This window comes from Ambystoma mexicanum, chromosome 3q (assembly GCF_040938575.1).
Source record: "Ambystoma mexicanum isolate Mex_15411 chromosome 3q, UKY_AmexF1_1, whole genome shotgun sequence".
NCBI lineage: Eukaryota > Metazoa > Chordata > Amphibia > Caudata > Ambystomatidae > Ambystoma > Ambystoma mexicanum.
This window is the reverse complement of record NC_090926.1, coordinates 1,046,818,381-1,046,842,795: the sequence shown is the minus strand read 5'-3', so window position 1 is coordinate 1,046,842,795 and position 24,415 is coordinate 1,046,818,381. Positions and strand designations below refer to the sequence as shown.

The 24,415-nt window shown below is 47.8% G+C and overlaps 1 protein-coding gene across 1 annotated transcript in view; it reads right to left on the bottom strand.

The window, feature by feature from the left end:
* DNAH17 (dynein axonemal heavy chain 17) overlaps window positions 1-24,415 on the bottom strand; it is an 8,024,690-nt gene that overhangs the window by 4,640,312 nt on the left and 3,359,963 nt on the right. Inside the window, exons 28-29 of the mRNA XM_069655242.1 lie at window positions 11,670-11,761; window positions 11,441-11,567 (exon numbers count right to left, since the gene is read on the bottom strand). Of these exons, the coding sequence (XP_069511343.1) occupies window positions 11,441-11,567; window positions 11,670-11,761 (219 nt within the window). The remainder of the gene's footprint in view (window positions 1-11,440; window positions 11,568-11,669; window positions 11,762-24,415) is intronic.

Here is a 24,415-nt window from a genome sequence, read left to right as displayed (position 1 = left end):
GTTGAATAAGGGGCTCTGACAGGTTGTTTTGGGGGTCACTTAAATGCAGAATGTCTTTTTACGGAACATATACCCACTATGTGTCATGATCCGTAGGACGTGTCCCTTTTGGACTTCCTGGTCCTTGACACAATGGGGCTTGCACTCCGTAGTACTTCCAACATGGCCGTCTAACATAGAACGCTCTCCACCAGCCTCCATGTCAGACGTAGCACATTCTATAAAGAGGCCACGCAACCGCGGCCCCACGCGTCTCAACGCTACTGCTTGCAGTGGCTAGACGTGTGCTCCGTAGTTCACCGTCGCTGAACTCTTTGATTCCTGGTTCCCGGACCCTCGCTTCCCCCCTCTATCTTCCCTTCCTCCTTATTCTGCCTTGAATCCTGGATCTCGTATACCTGCCTCCGAGTACACCTCCTTCGTTTCCTGAACTTCCCGGAGATTCCAAGTGTCCCTGGATGTAGAACGCTGAACGCACGCTGGAACTTGAAGTCGCTCGCACGGGGTTGTATAAAACCCGAACCGTACACAAGAAGACTCCTTCCAAGAATTCCATCAAACATCGAAGTCAGGTGAGAAAGGGGGAAACCTATGACAGAAGATTGAGACGCCAACTAACTGAAGTCAGTACGGACATGGAGGAGGCTGTTCAAGATCTCATACGCGGCATGCAAGAATTAACGACTGAAGTACAGAATCTGAAAGCGGAGAATGCTGCATTAAAACAATTAGTCTTGTCCCGTGATTCCGCTACTAAGGAAAGCGTATTATTGGGTGGCATAGTTGATAAATACGATGGGTCTGCAAAAACCCTTCGTGGATTCCTTGACTCCTGTTTAGTCCACTTTACCTTTAAGCCCTACTACTTTTCTACCTCCAGGGCTAAGGTGGGCTTTACAATTTCGCACCTTTCCGGGAATGCATTAACCTGGGCCACACCTTTAGTTAATTCCAGAGATGCCCTCCTGGATGACTATGACAGATTCATACAGGCTCTGAAGACCATGTTTGACCGCCCAGAACAGGTCTATAGTGCCCAGGAACGTCTACTTGATTTCCAACAAGGCTCCCAGGGCATGCTTACGTATGTAACACGCTTTAAACAATTGGCTAAAGAAGCGGATTGGTCCTCAGAAGCCTGCTTTACTCTTTTTCAAAGAGGGCTAAATGAAGACATCAGAGATGAACTAGCCAGAGTGGCTCGCCCAGGTTCATTCCAGGCCCTTATGGATCTCGCTCTGCAGATAGACTTTCGTATCCAGGAAAGGAAGGCAGAGAAGAAGAAAACCAAGATACCCTTCCAGAAAATTCGTATAGAGACCTCCTCGAAGTCTGATCCTACTCCTGCCCTTTTTAATGAACCAGAAACCATGCAACTAGGGGCTTTCTGTGGACCCATATCCCCGCAAGAAAGGATGCGAAGGATCCACACGGGTTATGTATGTATTGTGCCTCAGATAAACATCTAGTGAGAGAGTGTCCTTTAGCCCCTCCACCGCGTTCGGCAAACGCCAGCTCCCGATCCTTGATGGAGCACGGCTTCGGTAGAGAGATGTTTGCTCCAGATCTATTCCATCCTTGAACTCTCCTGGACAAAACAATCTAGTGATTTTACAGGCCTTTCTATCGCCATCCAAGAATGAAACCTACCCCATTTTGGCATTGGTGGATTGTAGAGCCAGGGGGATATTCATAGATCAAGATTGGGTCTTTAACCACCACATTCCATATGAAACCCGAGACATCATGCAACCTGTAGAAGCAATTGACGGAAGACCCCTTTCTTCAGGACCCATAACCCTTCAAACCAAGAAAATAGATCTCAATAAACCACCATCGAGAGAAGATTAAATTTGACATCATAAAGTCGGCCCATTACCCAATGGTGTTGGGTATGCCCTGGCTACCAAGGCACAACCCATACATCAACTGGGCAGCAGGTTCCTTGTTCCTGGGTTCCGAACATTGCATGTCTCATTGCCTACTCCTGGATTCCGCACCAACACCTTCGGAAGGTACATCGGCAGACCAGCAAGGCCCACTCACAGTCTCAAATATAATCGAGGTTCCTAGGGCCTATCAGGAAGGCCCCAATGTGTTCTCTTCTGCCATAGTTCAGGCCCTACCTCCTCATAGACCTGAAGACTGTGCTATTGATACTGAACCTCCTGCTGGAGCTTCACTGTTTTTTGTTCCTAAAAAGGATACTAATGAGCTCAGACCTTGTCTTGATTATCGTGGTCTAAATCAAGGCACCCTGAAGGATCGTTATCCATTGTTCTTGATTTCAGGTATCCTGGAAGCAGTAAGAGGAGCCGTAATCTTCACGAAATTGGATCTCAGAGGAGCCTACCATCTGATCCGTATTAGGTAAGGAGACCAATGGAAAACTGCCTTTAGAACAACTTTTGGTCACTTTGAGTACTTGGTCATGCCCTTCAGACTTGCAAATGCCCCAGCGGTCTTCCAATGCTTCATGGATCTGGTGTTTTCTGATATGCTGTTCCTCTTCGTCATAGTATGCCTGGACGATGTCTTAATATTCTCTAAAGACCATCTTAAGCATGCGGAACATGTTAAGGCAGTGTTACAGTGGCTACGTGGACACAAACTTCTGGCTAAACCCGAGAAGTGCCTCTTCCATGTCTCCTCTGTTCACTATCTAGGATTTGTCCTTAGCCCAGAAGGAATCGGGATGGACCACGCAAAGGTAAAGGCCATACTATCCTGGCCCATTCCGACTACCGTAAAACAAATCCAATCCTTCCTGGGGCTTGCTAACTTTTACCGGAAATTCATTCCTTCCTTTTCAGAGATCGTTCAACCAATCATTGCATTGTTGAAAAAGGATACTCCCTTCCTTTGGACAACAGCCCAAGATGAAGCATTCTAACGGCTAAAGACAGAATTCACACAAGCTCCCATCCTGGCTCAACCTGACATAAATCGTCCTTTTTTAGTGGAAACAGATGCTTCTAATTACGCCATTGGAGCAGTCCTAAAACAAGAATTTGAGGACATACTGGAACATCCCATTGCTTACCTTTCACTGACTCTAACTCCTAGTGAGACCCATTACTCCATTTTGGAAAAGGAACTCAGCCATCCGTCAAGCCTCCACATAGTGGCGTCATCTACTTCTAGCAGCGAAACATCCTGTCCAGGTCTGCACAGACCATCGAAATCTTCAAGTGGAATGTAGAAATAGCCGCCAAGCCCGTTGGGCCTTCTTTTTCACCCAGTACCAGTTCCAGATCCATCATGTCCCTGAGACACAGAACATAATTGCTGACACCTTATCTCGACGTCCTGACTACGAACCTCTTGAAGATCGGTCATTCCCTAAGATGTTTCCCCATACGATTTTCGTGGCACAAGCAACCAGTCTCCTAGAAGACATTCGAATACAAACTCAGCCTTCTGAGCTTTGGAAGGAATTTTCAGGAAGGAATTGATGGAACCTGAAAACTAAGGACGGATATCTATTCAAGGACAATGGTCTAGTCGTTCCTACGCAGAACTTGCAGCAAAAGATCATAAACCTCTTCCACGATACCCTTCACTCCAGACATCATGGAGTCACCAACACCCTCCGTCTGATACAATGATAATTTTGGTGGCCTAGAATGAAGACTGATGTACATCGGTACATACAAGCCTGCGCAGTCTGTAGTCAAAACAAACATGACAACCAGAGACCGGCGGGTCTCTTACTACAGCCCACGCTACCAACAAGGCCCTGGGAAATTATTGCTACGGACTTCATTGTGGAATTGCCACCTTCCAGGGGATACACGACGATCACGGTCACCATTGATTTGTTCACTCATATGGCTCACTTTACACCCTTATATAAACTTCCATCCTCCTCAGAACTGGCTGGAATTTTCCTGTAACACATATTTCGACTTCATGGACTTCCTTCCAAGATCATATCAGACAGAAATCCTCAATATATTTCTCAGTTTTGGAAACACCTTTGTCGAATACTAGGAATTCAACGCGCCCTCTCTTCAGGATATCACCCACAGACTAATGGGGCTACTGAACGTGTGAATCAGACCCTAGAACAATATCTCAGTTGCTTCACTACCAAAGTACAAGACGAATGGTCGCTCTTAATACCTGTGGCTGAGTTTGCCTACAACAATTCGGATAATTTGGCGCTCAGGATCAGCCCTTTTTCTGTAATTAAGAATTTCATCCTTCAGTGCTACCTTCCGCTCTTCCACACCCTACACCTGTTCCTACAGTAGATTCTTGGATCGAGACTCTCATCAATGTACAGAAGGAAGCCAAAGAGTACCTAGAAAGAGCCCGAAACCGTACTAAGCAGTAAGCAGACTCCAAAAGAAGACCAGGACCCCCTTACGCAGTAGGCAATAAGGTCTGCCTTTCCTCGAGACTACTGCCCCGACATCTACGACCGAACAAGCTGGCTCCCCGGTATTATGGCCCTTTTTCCATAAAAGAAATCATAAACCCAGTGGCCTTTCGACTCAAACTACCAGACTCCTGGAAGAAGATTCATCCAGTTTTTTACACTTCTTTAATAAAACCATACATCCAGTCCTCCCGGAAGTCCATCAGACCCAACCCTGTGGTTGTGGATGACCAACTGGAATATGAAGTTTCCAGAATATGCGACTCCAGGTACAAACAGGGTCAACTTCAATATCTGGTTGAGTGGAAAGGATATCATCCTAGTGAACGCACTTGGGAACCATTCTCAAATCTAAATACTGTTACGCTCACCTGGCTCCCACAGGGCGTAGGTCGGACCCGGACTGCTGCGGCCTCCACCCACGTGATGCGTAGTGCAGCAATGACTGACTGAATCTGCCCTCCTAATCTTGTCAGCTTGACCCGTAGAATATTCTCCTACAAGTGGAGAGATGGATTTAGCCACTTGTGGATTCAAGTGATAGCACCCCCACTGTTCTCCCCACTAATCACCTCTGAGCGCCCTCTCAGCAATATCACTTTATATTCTTGAAGGATGAGCCCTCCATCCTGCGAAGCACGCAGGGGCGCGTTGATGACCAGTTACTTCACTGGCCTGAGGATATTAGAAGAGTTGTAGACGAATCCTGGCTCTAAAAGGTCCTAGCGAAGCGCCGTAAGTATATAGTTCGTAAGAGTTCAAAATGTCTGGAGCTCACTCCTGTCCAATTCCTCTTTTATCTTGCAGCTTTGACCCAATAAGAAGATTGACAGCTGAAAGCGCTCCGGTAAAAGTCTGTGTTACCCAACACTGTCCGGTAAATAATGCCAAGGGTTAGACTTGCTGCTTTCTCCTTATCTTACAGGTGCGGCATAAGAAGATGTGGCGTGCTGATGAATTATACCTCTGGCGGTAAAATCAGGTAAGCATATGGTGGCTAAAGAGATTGTCTCTGTCTGTTCTCTCTGCTCACCTTGTTGATTCTTGTCCCCCTTAGGTGGCGGGATTCGGCGATGTAAAGATGGAGACAGCGCCAGATCGAAGAGATGCTGCGTGGAACGGTGAGTATGGCGCGGCGCTGCTGCTGGTGATGCAACGCTTTTAAAACAAAGTCTTTCCTCTGGTTTGAAGGTGCGATGAATCCGGAATCAGGTAAGAAATTAGGTAATACTCTTGTTCTAACTTGCTTCTTTCCTTCTTTCTAGGTGCTCCTGGTTCGAGGTGGGCATGGCAAAAGGCTGGATGCTGCTGCTGGCACGGTGAACGTTACGCTGCTGGATGCAGAATAACGCGAAGCGTGTGCTGCTCTTCGGGCGTGGTTTAAATAGCCTTCAAAGTAGTCCCAGGTAGGTATTCCTCCCCGACCACACCCAAGTAACAAAATAGTCCCTACGGTAAAGTAGTCCCTTCCAGGCTCCACATGGGCTTGGATCTTCTTGCAGCATGGTCTGCATCAGGTAAGTGTGCACTTATGAGCCTGGCGCCTATGGCGCCAGAACTGAACCCCGACAGCCCCTAGCAGGGGTTGCTGGGTTTTCTCAAGGCAACATGATGCCTGCTCCCGGGGCTGATGGATGTGGTCTGGATGCAAAGGGTTATGCATCATGACAATACCCCCAGATTACTCAGAAGGTATCATCTCATACACCCGGGCAAACCTGGTGGGACAGGTTTTCGGAGGAGGCATGCTATCATGATCTGTAGGACGCGTTCCTTTTGGACTTCCTGGTCCTTGACACAACAGGGCTTGCACTCCTTTGTATTTCCAACATGGCCGTCTAACATGGAACGCTCTCCACCAGCCTCCACATCAGATGTAGCACGTTCTATAAAGAGGCCATGCCCCTGTGGTCCCGCGCGTCTCAACGCTACCACTTGCAGTGGCTAGACATGTGCTCTGTAGCTCGCCGTCACTGAACTCTTTGATTCCTGGTTCCCGGACCCTTGCTTCCCCCCCTCTATCTTCCCTTCCTCCTTATTCTGCCTTGAATCCTGGATCTCGTGTACCCGCCTCCGAGTACACCTTCGTTTCCTGGACTTCCCAGAGATCCCAAGTGTCCCTGGATGTAAAACGCTGAACGCACCCTGGAACCCGAAGACGCTTGCACGGGGTTGTACAAAACCCGAACCGTACGCAAGAAGACTCCTTCCAAGAATTCCAGCAAACATCGAAGTCAGGTGAGAAAGGGGGAAACCTGTGACACTATGTGGTATGTGTTTCCGAACCTGGCTAATCCAGATCAGAAGTCTGGGCAGGTCTGAAATGGCTCAATGCGGCAACTACCTGGTAGTTGAAGCTCTTAAATGGACAGATCGGAAAACAGAAGGGGGGAGAACTCTACATGGTGTCGGGGCCCTAGTGAGTCTACATAGTACTACATTTTTGTTGGTCATTACCTCTTTGATCTATGCTCAGACTTCGCCATAGAAAAAAAAACTCTTGGAGTGATCATAGTATTGTTAGTGCCACATTTAAACTCACCCTGGATCATAAACCTGCTCAGCACTTGGAAGGCCTACCGATAGATCTTGGAGTACTAGCGGGTCGCAATGGAATCAGATGGTCCCGACGAAATAGATTCTCTAAACGACTCATTTAAGTGGGCTATGTCTTCTTCAACTTTTGAATGGAAGCTGAGGATCTTCAATATCTTTAGTTTCCATTCCACTATAGAGAAATTAATGATGAGCTTAGTAAGAGCAGGGAGTATTAGGGGGAGGCACTGTCCTAGGTGACATTTGCATGTACATGATGAAACCCTTGCCCATAGGAAATCAATGATGAGGCGTGAAATCAAAGTGCTGAGGGGAGAATGCCGACCTACTCTTCTGCAGGCCGAAAGAGTTAGGTTATTAAGACAAAGGTACAAGAATTTTTGCAAACACAAGAAAGCAGAGCTTGTGAAAAGGGATGCAAAAAATGTGCTTCAGGCATTGATTAGTAAAGATGTGAGTGAATTTTGGTCATTGATTAATGGTCTTGATGTTCCACTACTTCTCTCTCAAGCCAATACAGTTTTGGAGACGGATTGGGTTGCTCATTTTTCCAAGCTCTACTCCTTGGGGAATGAAAAACAAGAATCCCCAGAGGTTACATAAACGACCGAACCACCAGTAGGATTTGAGATGAGGGAGGGCATTGAGAGGGTAGGCGAATTAGTTAAATCATGTAAGCCCTCTAGGGCCGCCGTCCTGAATGGTCTAACAAACAGTACCTTAACGGGCTGATCCCTTTAATTGGACAAACGCTTTGGTAATTCTCTTCAACAGGTTAATTGAACCAAACGTTCTTCCGCCCTCTTGGCATACAGCCACTGTGGTCCCCATATTTAAGAGGGGTGCACGACGTCTGGATCCAAGTAATTACAGATAGATATTTCTTTTGGATACCGACAGTAAGATATTTGATCACTCCTGTTGCCCCATCTAGAGGCCTGGGCCAAAGCTGCGAACAGGTTCTCAATTTTTCAAACATGCTTTAGAAGAGGCCACTCAACCAATATTAACGTGGTTTGTGGAAAGAGCAATCCAGGAAAGTTTCTGGTATGATAAATCAGCTACTACCTACGTGGTCTCTATAGACATCTCCGGGCCTTTGATCTAGTGGATTGTTGGTGCCTGTGGTGAAAATTAGACTCGTGGGGTATGCCGAAGGGCATGCTAAAACTGATCATGGCCCAAAACAAGAACTCAGGCGTGAGGGTTCGCCTGACCGACAGATGGCATGATGTCAGACTTTATCTCAACTCTGTCTGGCTTAAGGCAAGGTTGCAAACTCGCCCCTTTTCTCTTTAATTTGTATGTATCAGACGTAAGCAAGTCTTTTATGGCCTACCCTAAGCTGGGTGATGAGAAAATGAGATAGCTAGTATACGCAGTTGACATTTTATTGTTTAACTATACAAACATAGGCATAAGGTGGCTACAAACTGCTTCTTCTAAATTTGCGGCTGAGAATGGCCTCTTAATTAACTCTGCAAAGTGAAAAATTCTGAACTTTAGCAGTGGGAGGAAAATGACCCGGCTAGCATGGCCTGCGGAAGGGGACACTCTTTCACCCTCCACTTGTATGATCTATTTTGGCTATTTTATTTCGGCTAGTCCATCTACACTCATGCTCCAACAAATTCTGACTCAAAAGGCTTCACTATTGTCAAACCAAAAATGTTGCTGCTACTCGTTCAAACCAGCACTAAAATTCTATGAAGGGAAATGTATCCCTAAAACCATTTATGGGCTTCAACTTTACTTTGGTGTGGTGCCTAACTGGATCAAATAGAGGCCAAACTTTTGAGTAGAATACTGGAAATTCCTAATTGTGTCCCTATATCAGACATCAGATTTGAGTTGGGGTTAACCTCTTTAAGAGCTCGAGTAAAATGGAACTGCCTGCAATTGTACTTGAAACTGTTGTCCCCTATGGAACCCTTGCTTTATGCATCCTTAAGTAAAGCTATGTTTTTGAACCTGAGTGGGCCCAGAGTAAATTTCTTGTCTTCGTACATATTTTATATTTTGTTTACATTTGTACAGCCCAAAGGCATCGAGGCACTGTTATATGAAAGTGTACGTAGGCAAGATTCACGGTTACATAGGTGGTGGCACCGCGTATGGTTTTTTGGTTACATATAATAGGAGGTATACAGTTGGAAGCAATGAAGAGGTTACAACAGTGGCAACATATAGTCATTTAATCCTGGAAGAGCTGAATGTGGACACTGAGTTCCTTATTGGTAATCTTTTTAAGGTAAAAAATTGTTTGTACGATTTGGACTGGGTTGAGACCATTAAAAACTTCCATAGCTATCCATCGATGAGACATCTGAGACATGAATATAAAAAAAGAGGAACAGTCCCTCCGTATCTTATTGTTTTCCCTTGAAATCTGTAGAGCGATATTTGTACGCTTTCGATGGAACCTCCTTCATACTCGTGAGATCCTAGAAAATGAGGGAAAAATGTAATGGATGAACACTTCCGTAGATTCTGTAAAATCCACGAGAATATAGAAAAAACTAAACATTTAATCCTAGTCTGCCCATATCTGAATGTTCAGTGAATGAGTTTAAATACTGATTCTTTGTGGCAAAGATGCTTAAACTCATCAAATGTGTTGGATGTGTTAGCAGTTGCATGTTATTTTAAATCGATTTCTTTATAATTCAAAACGTGTTTTTTCAACCGATTTCTTTATAATTTAAAACTGGATCGCAGACTTTTTTTCTTTTTTTATTATTCAGGTATTATTATTATTGTTTTTCTGCCTGGTTGTTACAATGTATGAATTTAGATTATTTTTTTTGTAAATTTCTTTTTATTGAATTTTAACAATATGAGGGTGAAATCCTCTACAAATATAACAATGAGTAAAACATATTTCCCCCTTATCACCCCCCCTTATGCCGGTGGATTCAACTTTAAATACAGACTTATGTTTGATCTGTGTTCTCTCGTGTAGGTCCTTCGCCGAGTGGGATTGTAACCATAACATCCCTGCCCACATGGGGTCCATGGTGCTGGTTTCTTGTTTCACAATGTTAGGAGGCCGGGAAGGGTCCCCCTTGACAGTCAGCAACCCCAGTCTTTCCCCCTCCCCCACTACTAGAACTTCTCATGAAATTGTAGCCATTCAGTTTCCACCGATGAAGCACCCCCCCCATGAATTGCTGAAGAAATCTTTTCCATGAGATATATATCTTTAGCTGTTTTAGACCACTACTGCTGTGTGGGGAGGTGCACCTTTTCCAGTGTCTGACCTGGATGCTTGTGCTGCCAATAGAAGGAAGTATACTAGGGATGAGGGCACGACCTATCATCGCTCCTCTCCAGACCAAACAAGACAAGCAATGGGTCCAAGTTATACTCTGCCCCTCCCTTCTCCATAATCCATCCCAGGACCTCCGTCCAGAACACCTGCACCCTGGGGCACGCCCACCACATATGCCAGTAATGTTCCCTGGCTCTGCATCCGTGCCAGCACTGGGGATCCACGGTTGGGCACAATCTGGACAGGTGCACCATGTCGTACTGCCAGCGATGGAGCCGTTTCACTGTGTGCAATTTGTACTGGCAGGAAATGGATGTCTTAAAAGCTTGTTTACACAGGCGGTGTCATGGGACATCTCCCATTTCCATGCCCAAGTCCCTCTCCCATCTCGCTCGGAGCCTACTAGTGGTCCCCTCCCTGGGTTCTAGCAATGCCCCATAAAGGCGTGAGATAAGGCCTTTGGTATCTGCATGCCCGTCCAAGACCTTCTCAACCAGCGTGAGTTCCCTTTGAATGCACTTCTTCCATTTCTCAGACATAAATACTACTTTCCGCCGAAGTTACAGGAGCACCGACAACCCCCCAATACCAAGTGCTTATGGATACCTATGAATACCCCCTTTTGTACCAGTTGGCCCAACCTCTTGAGACCCGCTTTGAACCAGGACTAGTAGTGTTCGACCTATGGTATACCGTCCCTAACCGGCGGCGCCCAGATGTGGTTCACAGGAGATGGTCAGGTGGTAATTTTCTCCCCCTTTCCTCCCATGGTTAGGAATTCCCATAGAACCCCCAAGATCGGACGATCTCTTACGTGTCTCGGGATGCTGCTCCTCGGAACCCAAAGCCATTCCCCTACCGTTGCCGGGAGCAGGCGCTGATTTTCAAGAAATACCCACTAGATTAATTTTAAGATGTTGTAAAGGTTTTTGTTAAACCGTATACAATAAAAATAAAAGAAAAAAAGGAAAGACACTCATCTGTGAATACTGTTTTCAGCATTGTTATCCTTCTTAGATTCAAATGTTCTTTGAATATGCCCAGTGTGAGATGTATATCCAAAGTTGGAAACATGCTTGTTCCCCAGAAACAAAGCACTTAGAGATAAACAGGCTTTAGCGCATTTCCGAATGGCAGTTTCTTTTTTATGTGAACGTTTATTTGCTAATTTCAGAATGGCTATTACTATATGTCCTTCCATGTATTAACACGTCAAAACAATTGCTTACCTCGACTGGGTCATTTCCATTGGATAAAATATCGAGCAGGTCGGCAGACGATACAAAGTAGAATCGTGGGAATGCCAATTTTTTTGTCTCCAAGTATTCGGACAAAGCCTTTTCACAAAGGGACAAACTGCCATAGAAGAAAATTGGGAAGTGCAAAAGCATGTTTAGACTTACATTAATAAATATGTTTAAAATACTGAATATGACAGTCAGAGAAAAAACTTCTCACCTGGCTTCCATCTTCTCTAACTTGTCAAGGAGCCCTGGCTTGTTTGTAGCTTCAACTACATTTGGAGTTTTCACTGCATCTGCCATTAATTCCTGTGACATGAGAATATGAAGCTATAATTTACATCAAACTTTGTTTTAGCCATGTTTTAGCCATTTTAATTATTTGTATTTTTAAGTTGTGTAAAGCACCACATTATAGTAAACTGCTTCGGGGCGCTTAGTGAAAACAGGCGTTTTAAAAGTAAACAAGGAACATTACAGATACATGATATGATATGATATGGCATTTGTAACACGCCCATACACAAGTGTTTCAAGGCGCGACGAGGCAGGGAGGGGGGGAACAAGGGGAAGACAGACAACGATCCTACTAGGCCAGGTGTGATTTAGATCGCACAAGTGCAGGGATAGGGGGAAGGGAAAAGTGCAAGGGTAAGGGGAGGGGGGGAAGTGCAGTACAGGGTAAGTAGGATAAAAAATAAATAGGGCCAGCTGGTGGCAAGTGCAAGGTAAGTGCAGACAAGTGCTGGGAAGGTGGGGCTGTAGGGATACAGAGACAGTCCCGCAGTGCAGGGGTTGCCAGGGAGGCAGTGCAAGTGGAGAGTGGCTGGGCCAGGGACCGAGGTCAGTGAGAGTGTCCCAGTTGCCGATTCAGTGTCGTTTCAGTGAAGGATTTAGCAGGGGAGCGCGAGAGTGAAAGCAGAAGCAAAGAGCAAGGTTTTGAGGTGCTTCCGGAACAGGAGATGGTTCTCCTCAAGGGCCAAGATACATAGCATGAGCATTGTCCTTTAGCGGGTCCCGCTCAGGCCGGCTGGTTTTACCAGGTGCCCTTAGTGGGAGCCGTTAAAGGACCAGGGAGCTAATACCGGGCCCATTGGGGGCTCAAATGGGAATGGGGATGGGTAAATTGAATGAGGAATTACCGGGTCCTCCAGGGTTAGAATGGCCTGGTAATTCCTAATTCAAGGAGCCCGGGCCCGCGTTTGGAGGCAGCCATGCCGCAAATAGCGGCATAGCTACCTCCAAACTCGTAATGACCCCCTATTTGAGTTAGCATTATCACTCTATTAAGAAGAAAAAGAAAGTTTAGTCAATTGCATATACAATCTTTCCACATTAATTGTATCATACGTATAATTAAATAAAATCGTTTATACTTTGTTTCGTTAACTGTGTTCCACTGTGAATCCAATCCAGTGTTATGTGTGTAAATGTTATGTTAGTCAATAAGATACGTCACCTGAGAAACTCAGTATTATATATGTATAATACTGCATATTTATTTCACTTGCATTTATATGACTACATTTGTCAGTCAGATATATACAGTGTTAGAAGTTAATCTAGTTGTAAATGTTATGTTAAAATGGTAAAGAAGGGAGATGTGTAGCATCTAATATTTAAGTATTGCAGATGGTCAGGTATGAATATAGAATGTGTAGGGAGAATGTAGAATCTGGAAGGTTGAGGGTTGGAGTTGTGTGAAGGGCAGTTGGAAGGAGGATGTGTGCCAGACCGGTGGGGCATGAATAGATCTGGAGATATGTACAATAAACCATAATTGAATTCCAAAATCACATTTGGAGAATCCTTTAGAAGGGCATAATGCCTATATATCGAGTGGCTGAAGGCAGACTGGGTTGACATTTTTATTTCACCAGTAGCACTTTTACAGTTCCAATGAAGACATTAACTCTAAGAAGACTGCTCTAAGAAAACACTGACGCAGTGTAAGTGTGTTGCGCGGGGAGGGGCCAATATTTTGAGTATCCTGATCTAGGCTACATTTTTATAATCTGTTCCATCTGGCAGAATGACAGCCTTTGCAGCTTTTACAGCCAAATCCAGGGACCCCTGTCAGTGGTACCCTAGGAAGCCCATTAGCCTTACTCAAGAACAGAGCGCGGTAGTTTGTGCGGAATGATTTCAACTATCTGGGTTGGTTGAATCCAGTCCTGTTCTTTTGTAATTTTGGGACTTGTAATTTTCTGAAATTTCAAATAGGAAGGAAAAATACTAGTCCCAGAATCCAAAGGGGAAAACATGGCTCGGTGTCCATCTCACGCATGACCACGTGAAACATTAGAGCTCTGAATCTGTCAAATCTGTATTGTGCTAAGAGATCCAGATGCATGTCAGTCACAATTTGCACATTATAAGGTAATGGACAGAAGTCTGTCAGTTATTTATGACCACTGGCAATTCACTGAGCAGCCTAAGGACAGTGACGAGTCAGGAGGACTGAGAACTGCTGTTCATAAACTGGCATTCTGTAGCTACTGTGCATTTACCGAATGGGAAAAACAACATGTAAGCAATGTTTCTGGCCACTGCCTCTCCCTCTGGCAGCATTGCTTTCCCACTGGTAGCTTCAGAACCCCTCCCATCCCACAATGCATTCTCTCCCCATGACATGATCTGACCCAATAGGCAAAAAGTGAATCATTGGAAGTAAGAAAAAAAAAATTAGCTTTCTTCAAGACTGCCATGCCCAAACTCTAAAAGAACACATAGCACAGTGGAGACCACCATCAGCCTATACGATTTCGCACTGTTCAATAGAAAATATGATGTTTTGAAACCCTGACTGTGCTCAAGAATGCGAAGTGGTGTAACACTTTACTGTGTTTGTTTTAATGATTAAGAGCCCAAATTAAAGGGGTTTACTTAAGTGGGAAAAATAAATCAATCTAACAATTTCCCGTCAAGGCTAAGAAAACCATTACTTACTGCTCAGTTTCTACTTCTGAGCAACGCTTTACGGTTTACTTTTGTACTCCAGGCTTAAGGAACCATTCAGAATTGTGCATGTAATGATCTTTGTGTTGTGTGCACCAGTCCTTGACAATGAAATCATCATTTTAGCCATCATCAAATTTAATAAGGTATAGCTTTTCATTCTTTATTTTATCTGCCTGTGAGATGGGACCCTATTGCTCCTTTTGATGAAGCGCCTTCCACAGATAGAGAGCATAGTAGCCCATTAAGCTTACAAGTGGCTTCCATCAAACGCTGTAGCACTATCAGTTTTGAACACTAAGTAAACTGAAGAACAACCTTGATTTCCCGAAGATCGCACACTGCACAGTGGGGAGAAGTTGGGTTAGAAGAAAGTGTTGTTGGTGCACAGACAATTTGACATCTTAAACTTTCTCTGTCCCTCAGTCTGGGCCAGTTTGGACAAGATTCCAACGCTATCGGCACCGAAAGTTTTGCAAGAGAGCATAAAAGCAAAGTCAGATTTTGCCACAGGTTCAAAGGAGGGATTATTAACCCAAGCAGACACAACCCATTATTGTTAAGGTAAAGTGTGTGGAGGCCAGGTGTCAAAGGACAATCTGCAGAGCCCGTCCATAAATCAATAACTGAGCATGTGCACCTAGAATAGTGTTATTTGACTCCAGGGTGTCGGTGTATGGAAACCTACCACAACTATCAGATCTCCTGTTATGAGCCTTCAGCTGCAGACTTTTAGGGAGGTAGCAGTCTGCAGCATTCCAGCACCTCGTAAACACTTAGACAGGCTTATGTCAGCTGGTTTAATATTAATTTAGAACATGGAATTCCACGTGGTGCAGAGTGGCATGGAGACTTCACACGTGGGCAAGTCTGCATTGCATAGCGTATTTGTGCAGACTATCTCAACCCAGGGTGGCCTGATGCATCTCTTGTGTGGTGGTTGGTCACTGGAACCTTGCGTTTGTGTAGTACTGAAATCAGCTGAGCGGGTGAGGCCCATTAAACGTTTTAGTCTTAGCATATGTCATGACATGTGGGCGAAAAGAATCAGTAATTAATCACAGCATTCCTTCAGCTATGTTCTTCATTTAGGTAAGTTAAAAATGTACCTAATGGCAAGTCAATACTGTATGCATGCAGCTCTCTCTGTACTATATGAAAGTTCTCAATACACTCTGGCACCCTCCATTTTTTAACGTCTGTTAGTCGTCATGAAAGCGATACACCAGCATAATAAATCTATATGTTGGCCTGCATTGGTCAGCAGTCAAGACCATGCACCACTGTAGTGCGGCGCCTCCTACATGCTGCACTCTGCCCTACCTTCATCTCTTATGTCAGCGAGGCAGAGGTGGCCCTATACAGCCCCACAAAGCCTTCTACAAGGCACACGCACTGCAAGTCACAGAGGGAGGCAAGCACGTGTGTAGGACCCCAAGGGACCACACACTGGTGCTACAGAGAGAGGAGGAGGAGGAGCATGAGCTGAGTTGGGTTAGGTAAAAGCACAGAGCCTCGGTCGCTGGATTTTCCACGGTGATGGCTCTCTGGTCGCAGCCGCTGCTGGAGGACGAGAAGGCAGCATGCGGCCATCAGCCTAGGTTCAATTTATAGGCCCTCCTGGACATAACAAGTCATTTTTCCCCCCTGTTGGTTTGGGAGGGAGCGGGGTGGGGGGCATCAAGGATTGTGAGGTTGTCTTTTCCCATGCTTACTCTCAGTGCCCCTGGCACTGGCAGTTGGCACAATGACTCTGTCACTCTGTGAAACATCTCGCAGTGGTAAGTAAACACATTGGCCCTCATTACGACCCTGGCGGAAAGCGACTGACCGGAGCGCCACAGCGTAAATAGCGTTTCCGCCATTGCACGAAGGAGCAAAGTGCGGCCCATTCCGACCCATCGGGCACGAGCACCACGCCACGGCGGAAGTGCAAAGTCCGCGATGGCGGAAATGACCCCAAAACGGCCCACACCGCCGCCGTACGGCGCCCTAGGTGCAATACCGCCACCCCACTTAGCGGTCACCGCAGTGTGCGCCTACCGGAAAGTACGGTGCCCGGAAATATACGGAAACGGAAGTTAAAACATGGGGCCGGAACGGGAAACATCCCGGCGTACACCTATAAATACACTAAAACCACACAACCACTAAAATCACTACCCTGAAACACACCCCAACCCGTCAACCACCCTAGCGAAACCAAGAAAAATGGGAAAAGTAGCGAAGAAAGCGTGCGACCGCAAGCGGCAGGTCCACTTCTCCCGTGAGGAACTCACCGTGCTAACAGAGACCCTCCAGGAGAATGCTGCCGTCGTCTTCTGCACGCAAATGACCAGGACGGCACTTGCAAACAAGAAGGCCATATGGGCTCTGGTGGCACAGCGGGTAAGTGCGGTGGGGACCGCACCCCGCACCCCACAGCAATGCCGCAAGCGATGGGACGACCTGCGGATACGCGTCCGCAGCATACTCTCTGCCAACCGCAACATTGCCACAGCCACCGGGGGAGGTCCTGAATCACCCATCAAGTTGACCCCCTGGGAAGAAATCTGTGCCTCCACCATCGGAATGGAGAGCATAGAGGGAGTCGGAGGGATGGAGAAAGGAGTGCAGACATCCGAAGATTCAGGTAGGTGGGCCAGATAAAACAATGCCAAATCCACACAGTCCATCCATGTGAAGTACCATGCGTCCACATAGTGCAACAGAAACACATGTCCAGGAGAACGCCCACACACATCGGCCTGATAGCGCACGTTAAAACCCACAATAAATACATAAATAAGTAAAAACCCCAAATACACGCACTACACGTGCAGCAGGCACACCCTAACTGCAGGCTGCCAAACAACTGCACCCTCACTCCACACACAAATCAAAGCACCTCCAAGGCCCCGACCCAAATCACCCTCAGGTACCACCCCAATGCATGTGATACAATGCCATTCCAATTCCCACAGACCCATCAATAACCCTCGCCCTCCTTTACTCCACCACAGGGTCCGATCCAAACGACGAGCTACAGGACACCCCTACCAGCACACCTGCAAAGAGGGCCAAGACCAACGGCCAGAGACCCTCCACCTCAGCTGCACGCATCAAGACACGGCAGCAGCACAAATCAGGTGGCAGGACAGAGGAGGGAACATCAACAGGCACCCCAGCAGCCAGCATGCCCACAACACCACCACCACAGGTCCCCCCAATGGATGCCACAGAAGGCACTGCCTCTGGTGGCAGCAGCACCATAGGTGACACCCCATTGATGGCAGCATGCTCGGACACAGAAAACGGGGATGCCGAAGTCAGATCCATCCATGACCTGTCCCAATCCCCCTGTCTGTCCCATCCCGTACAACATGAGGATACCACGCAGGGGCACCCACAAGACGACGACTGGCCATCCCCCACAAGCCCTGTGGCAAGGCAACATGAGGACAACAGCCCCTCTGTGACACCCCCGCAAATGGCCATGGCCCAGCAGAGGCAACAGTCCCTCGACCAGTTGATCGAACAACAGCAGCAACTGGCCACGCTCCTCAAGGACCATGCTGATGAATGTGGGGGCACTAAGGCAGACATAGAAACATCAACTGAGACACTTAGGGCACAAATCGAGAGTAGCACCGAGAGACTGAGAGTCCAAATGGAGAGTAGCACCGAGAGCCTGAGAGTCCAAATGGAGAGAAGCACCGAGAGCCTCAGGGGGGAACTGCATGCGACGGCCAAGGACGTATGTGCCGAACTTGCCGCAGTGCGCCGTGTGCTCACTGAGCTCTCGCAAACCCTTAGGGACATGCATGGACGTGAGCAGGCAGACACATCATCCGTTGCAAGTTCCGTCCAGGGCAGCCCCCAACGTAGATCTGGAAGGAACCTGCGCTCCACGGGCAGGGGTGCCCCTGATACCCGCAGAGGGGGCATGCAATAGCGACAGCCCACTGACAATGAGCATCTTTGGACACTGGTGTTCGGGGGGGAGGTAGGAGGGTGGAGGGGGTGTGTTGGGCTCACTTGGGTGGCGGGTCGATAGGGTGTTCAACATGACATCACATATGCCATTAAAAGTGCACGATCAACCAATGAGATGTGTGGACATTGATCTTTGTGTACTAGGCCATCATAGGCGTACAGTCCATGTTGTGCATGTCCCAGACACACGCAGTGCCACGAGTCCCGTGTCCATGTATCAGCCACCAGGCGTGAGTGCTAGAAGCATACATCAATGAGATGCTGACGAATGTCACGGGCCTCCGGTGCCTCGCAGACTCCATGAGGTGCTGCCACATCCCCACCCTCATCATGACCATCTTCAGGTGCTTGCAGTTCTGCGTCAGGGGGCATGGGCACATTTCTACGTACGCACATGTTGTGGAGCATGACACATGCCATCACCATCTTTGCAACCTTCTCATGGCGGTACAGGAGTGCCCCGCCAGACCTGCTGAGGCAGCGGAAACGGCCCTTCAGTAGGCCGAATGCCTGTTCTATGACTACACGGGTACGTGAGTGGGCATGGTTGTAGTCCTCCTCATGCTGGTCCCGTGGGTTCCGGACTGGTGTGAGGAGCCATCTCTTCAGTGGATATCCAGCATCACCTGTATGTGGACGAGAAACGTATGATGTGGAATGCCATTGATACGTACGCACACCCCCCCCCCCCTTCCTGCCAGGTCATTGCCAATTCACATACCCCACATCATCATGCATGTAATGAGACTCACCGAGTAGCCAGGATCTGTTCCCTGCGTGTCGCTCCATGTAGCGTGGTATTGTAGAGTTCCTCAAGACCATAGAATCATGGGTTGATCCAGGGAATCGGGCACAACAATGTGTAATGATCCTGTTGGAGTCACACACCATTTGTACATTCAGGGAATGAAATTGTTTTCGGTTGCGGTACTGGGCCTCCATGGCATGTGGGACGACCAATTCAACATGGGTGCAGTCGATGGCACCAATGCAACCCGGTATGCCGGCAAGTGCATGGAATCCCACTTTCGTGTTTGTAATTTCCTGCTCCGAGCGTGGTAGGGAGATGTAGTCGTCTGCGTGCTGCAGGAGGGCATCGAGCACTTGCAATAGTGTCCGTGAGAACAGTGGCTGAGAAATGCCATGCAACTGTCCGACTGTGTGCTGGTAGGTGCCTGTGGCCAGGAAGTGGAGTACAGACACCACCTTCAGTAGGGGTGGGATGGCGGTTGGGCTATCTATCATGCTGACAAGGTCAGCCTGTGTCATGTCCACAATGGCGGCTATGGTGTCCCGGTCCAGACGGTAGAGGGTGTGGATCTGCTCATCAGTGAGGTTGAACGGATGGGCTCGGAGGCGTGGTATTGCGGGCTGCCTGCGTGGTGGTAGTGGCTGTGCTGGTGGGCCTTGCTGGCCCTGCCTTGGCCTCCTCCTCCTCCTGCGTCTCCTCCGTGCGGCTGGTTGTAGTTGGTGTTCGTCTTCTTCTTGGAGTTGGAGCACTTGCAGTGCTATCAGGTCCCCCAGGGCCAACATCGCGAGTCCTGCCGGTAGCATTTCGGTGTGGTTGTGGGAGGAGACTGGCTGTGCAATTTATGTGTTTTCAGGCTGTATGGCCTCCACCTGTGGTGATTCATTCCACCTGTGCAAACTGCTCTCCCCTTTGGCCGAGCACGTCCCGCGCACAACGCTGCAAATCGGGGAATGGTATCTTGCTATTGCTATCATGTATTTGTACCCGATGGCCGTGTAAGATTGGATTGATATGTTCATTCTGCTGTGGTCCCATTGTTTCCCATACTATCTGTGCAGTCGCTAACAGACTTGTGAAGGGTCAGTGGAACGTAGTACTCGAGTAACGGTGGGCCCTCATGCATCACTGTACCGAGTTGCAACGACGGGCGGGGCGTCCCATTCGTGGGTGAAGGCAGTTGCCATTTTCACACACAGCCGCACTCGATGGAATAATTAGTGATTTCAAACGGCCACAGATGCCTTTCCGACGTGGTGTTGCAAATGAGGAATTCGAAGGGCGGCGCTTTCGGTTTCCAGCTAGCGGCGAGGAGATGCCCACAGGTCTGACTGCAAATATAACGTTCTATTGTTCAATGTCCTTGAGACAGGGCCCATGGCGAGGGAGCAATGATTGATATGAATAGTTTGGGATGCGCAATAGCTACGTGGGCGATGAGGCCGGCCGTTCCCAAATACATGTTACTTCACAACACTGGAATTACGGGCTGGGGCACTGTGGATTTTGCAGGCTGCATAACGCACAGACTCAATGGATGTTTCTAATGTTATGTGAGTAATTATTCAGGCGTTTTGATCCCGGGATGAGGGAATGATGAATGGATGCATGGGCAGGTGATTTGATACAGAGTTTGCCATGTACAGGGCTTCTTGGGATCTATCCGCCTCCCCTACGCTATGTGATGCAGGGCTGCCATAGTGGGACCATCGTCTATCTGGCCTTGTTGAGCCCTCCCTGTCTCGAGGCGCACTCAGACACTTGTGTCCATGCACGTTAACATTCCCATCTGATGGATTCTGTTTTGACAGACGCATGCACAGGTACACTCGTTTGTGATGGTGTTTGCACCTCGATATAGATGTTTATGAGTCGCAAGTGGTTTTGGGGTGGTGATGATCCTTTTGAGTGGGCTAGCATGCATATGGCTGTGGATTTCGTGTGATCATTGAAGTGAGTTGTTCGAATGTGGTTCTGATGGCCATTCTGTTCTTTTTCTTTTCTTTTGGTTGACAGGTATCTCCTCCCCTTTTGCCACTGCCATCTGTATGCCACTCCTGCAGATGGATTTTACTCCCGACACCTGCTGCTTCGTGTTAATCAGTGGAGCAGCATTACGATCTTATGGGACGATCGCCAATGGCCCACATGCCCTTACGCAGTACTGGTGGCTCGGAGCAACATTTCGGCCTTTCAGCTGGACTAGTGCCTCCCCATTGGGACGGCCGTGCGGTTCTGTGCGCTTCCATGTTGCCTTTTCGTACGTGAATGTGGCTCTGTGTACCATGGGGGAACAGGGCGACACACAAGTAGTGGCTGGTCATTTCTTGCGGATGCAGCCCACAATGGTGATTAGTGTTTTGGAGTTCATGGCCTGATGGCTGTATGGGCTTGGTGACTTTGATGTGCATAAATTTCTATTCTGATTTGGCCCGTGTAGCGTTTTTCTTTGCAAGTGATGTGGCATATGCCTATTTGGGGGGCGATGTATTGTGAGGAGATCTGCATTGGGTTCCAGCTTCGGGGTTTAGTTGCGTGGTACTGTACTGGGCGCGTTTGCCTACTAAGCCCGTGAGGTCAGGGATGGGGGCTGCCTATATGACAGTTTGAATGTTGTCATGCTCAGGGGCGGGGGATTGGGTTTTGTGTAACAGATGCCGGTCAGCCAGGTGGACTGGTGGAATGATGTGATTATCGGAATATTGCTGGTCACAGGTGCCTGTGTTTGCGTGCGTTTCTTGGTGGGGGACTGTGGTCATGTCCATTGGGATTGCTTCTGTATTCGTGCCATCTGTGCCCTGCAGCTCCCATTGGCCCCTCTTGTGTTTCTTTTGTTCGTTGGCATGCATGGGTGACTTGTACATTTCAATGGTTGCATTGTGACTTCATTGCACCTACGGGGGGTTGTACTTTGTGGGCAGGGAGCGGTGTACAGGCACTCAGTGGGGCCGTTTACGGTTGATTCGCGATGCCGTACTTCTCGCCATGGCGGAATGGTACATTACGCCATGCCTGATGGCGTTAGGTACATGTCCGCTAGGGTCGGAATTGGCGTACCGTTGCACCATGGTGGTGTTTGCGGTTTGGCATGGCGCGCGCGCGCGTGCTTCGTGCAGTTAGCGTTGGCGTTCACTACGGTGTCGCTAATGGCTTCGTACTTTGCGGTGACGGGTCATAGTCGCACCGAGCGCTATTCGATGGCGGTATTGCATTTCCGCCATCGTTTTTCGATTTCCGCCAGGGTCGTAATGAGGGCCATTGAATATATTGGACATGTTGCAGCTTATAGCGCCCAGTTAAAAGTGTGTATGTTGGTATATATTACTCATATTCAATGAATGTCCAAAAGGTGAGCTATTAATTTAATCACAGCCGCAGCAACTGGAGCAGAGAGAACACTGTCTGGCAGATCGGCAAGGCATTGGGGACGCAAGGCATTGGCGACCCAGCTGCACCTGGTGCGCATTCGAAAGAGTGTCACTGCACAGTAGGGCACGTGTTGCTGAAGACTTTGTGCGACGTTCGTGTTCTCATGTATCCTTCCCCAATAAAAGAGGCCCTATGCCTCGAGGCTGGTGTCCTGGTGGGTCAGTCCAGGCCTGCGTCTAGCATGGCTGATCATAGCTAATGGGACCCTAGTCCTGTGTACCTCAGTATCTCCTACCTCACCCAGTCCCATGAAGGACTCATTCATCTCTAGCACTAAGGGATGGTATAGTCTATTCTGCTTTGAGCTGACCCATTGTCAAAGGTCGGAATCTCAGGGGCATTCCCGGGAAACTGACCATTGCATGCCCTAAGGTTGGCCGAAAGCACTAAAATGGCAGGTTCTTTGGCATTCCTATTATGCCTGCAGGGTTTTGGAGATTTGAGACTGTCTAAGGCGAAGTGACTGTCGTCCTCGTCCGTAATTTTGCCCATGCTATCCAAAGGCTCGAACTGAAGATTAAGGTCCCCCATGACCATCATCCTTAGGGAGTTGAGCAAACTTGTTCTCCAAATAATATTCTCCACTACCTTCAGTAGGACCACCTTCACACCTACCCCCAATTGAGCCCTGTTATAAAAGTTGATGAGGATGATTTTAGAATCATCTTTAAGATTCTGGTGTAACTCAAGGTGTAGCTCAAGTATATCAGGGGACTCACAGTCCTGCACCAGTATGGACTTGTACAAGGATACATCTAGCCACATAAACAACCGCCTGCTTGGGCGACCCTTGTTTCCTTTGCTTGCTGAAATTGCAAAGGTTGCATACCCTTGTATGTGAGGGACATCAATGGCCCATGCTTCTTGGAGACTTAAAATATCATGCCCCCTGATGAAGTTCTGAAAGTCACTGGGCCTCATTACACGGAAGGAGGTAAGGGTTAACGGCCACCGGTAATGGTACCGATGACCGTTAACCCATACCGCCTTACTACGAGGTCCCTTTGCGGGTTGGTACTTTAACGCCTGCTTTTTAGCAGGCGTTAAAAACCAACCCGCAAAGGGACCAGGGTGCTAATTTCGGTACCGCAATTTGCAGTACCGTAATTAGCACCTTCCCCATTCCCATTATGCTCTATGGGGCAAAAATGGGAATGGGGAAGGGCAATGGGGGAATTACCGCCCCGCCAACCTTGGAATAGGGCGGTAATTCCCCTTTCCTCCAAGGTGGTGCCGGTATTTTACCGGCCGCCTACCGTGTAATGAGGTCCATTATCTACTAAATATGTATTTACCCCAGCAATGTTCCATGATAGGGCATGCACTACAGGCCTTTGCTGGTTGAATGTTCTGGGTGGGTGCTGTATGCCCAGTATGCACTCGGCTCCTTTCAATCAGCCTCCACTGAACCCTCGACCTCTCCTCCATGGAACTCCGGGAATTATCAAACCCTGCCTCAGCACTAATGTCTTTTATAAAACTCTATTAGGGAAAATTAAAAAAGTGCTTACCACCTACCGGACACTGTGGTCGATGTAGCAACGGCGGGTCAGTAGACCCATTGCAAACCCTCTGAATGCTAATGTAGCCCTATACCCTGCCCATGTACTCCAGAGGGAGCGGTCGACTGGCCTTGCATATTCTCTGGAGTTGCCCTTTCTTCTTACCACCCTTACTGATGTATGGTGCTCCTAATACCTCACCCCCAATCCCAGGTCCCTTATTCACCAGCGTGACGTTTGCAGGTGAATACTGCAGTAATGGCTGCGGGCGCAGCTCCAGCTCCTCCACCCTGCTGAGCTCACTCAGCTCGGATCTCAATTCCTCATTATCTTTTTGCAGTGATGCAACAC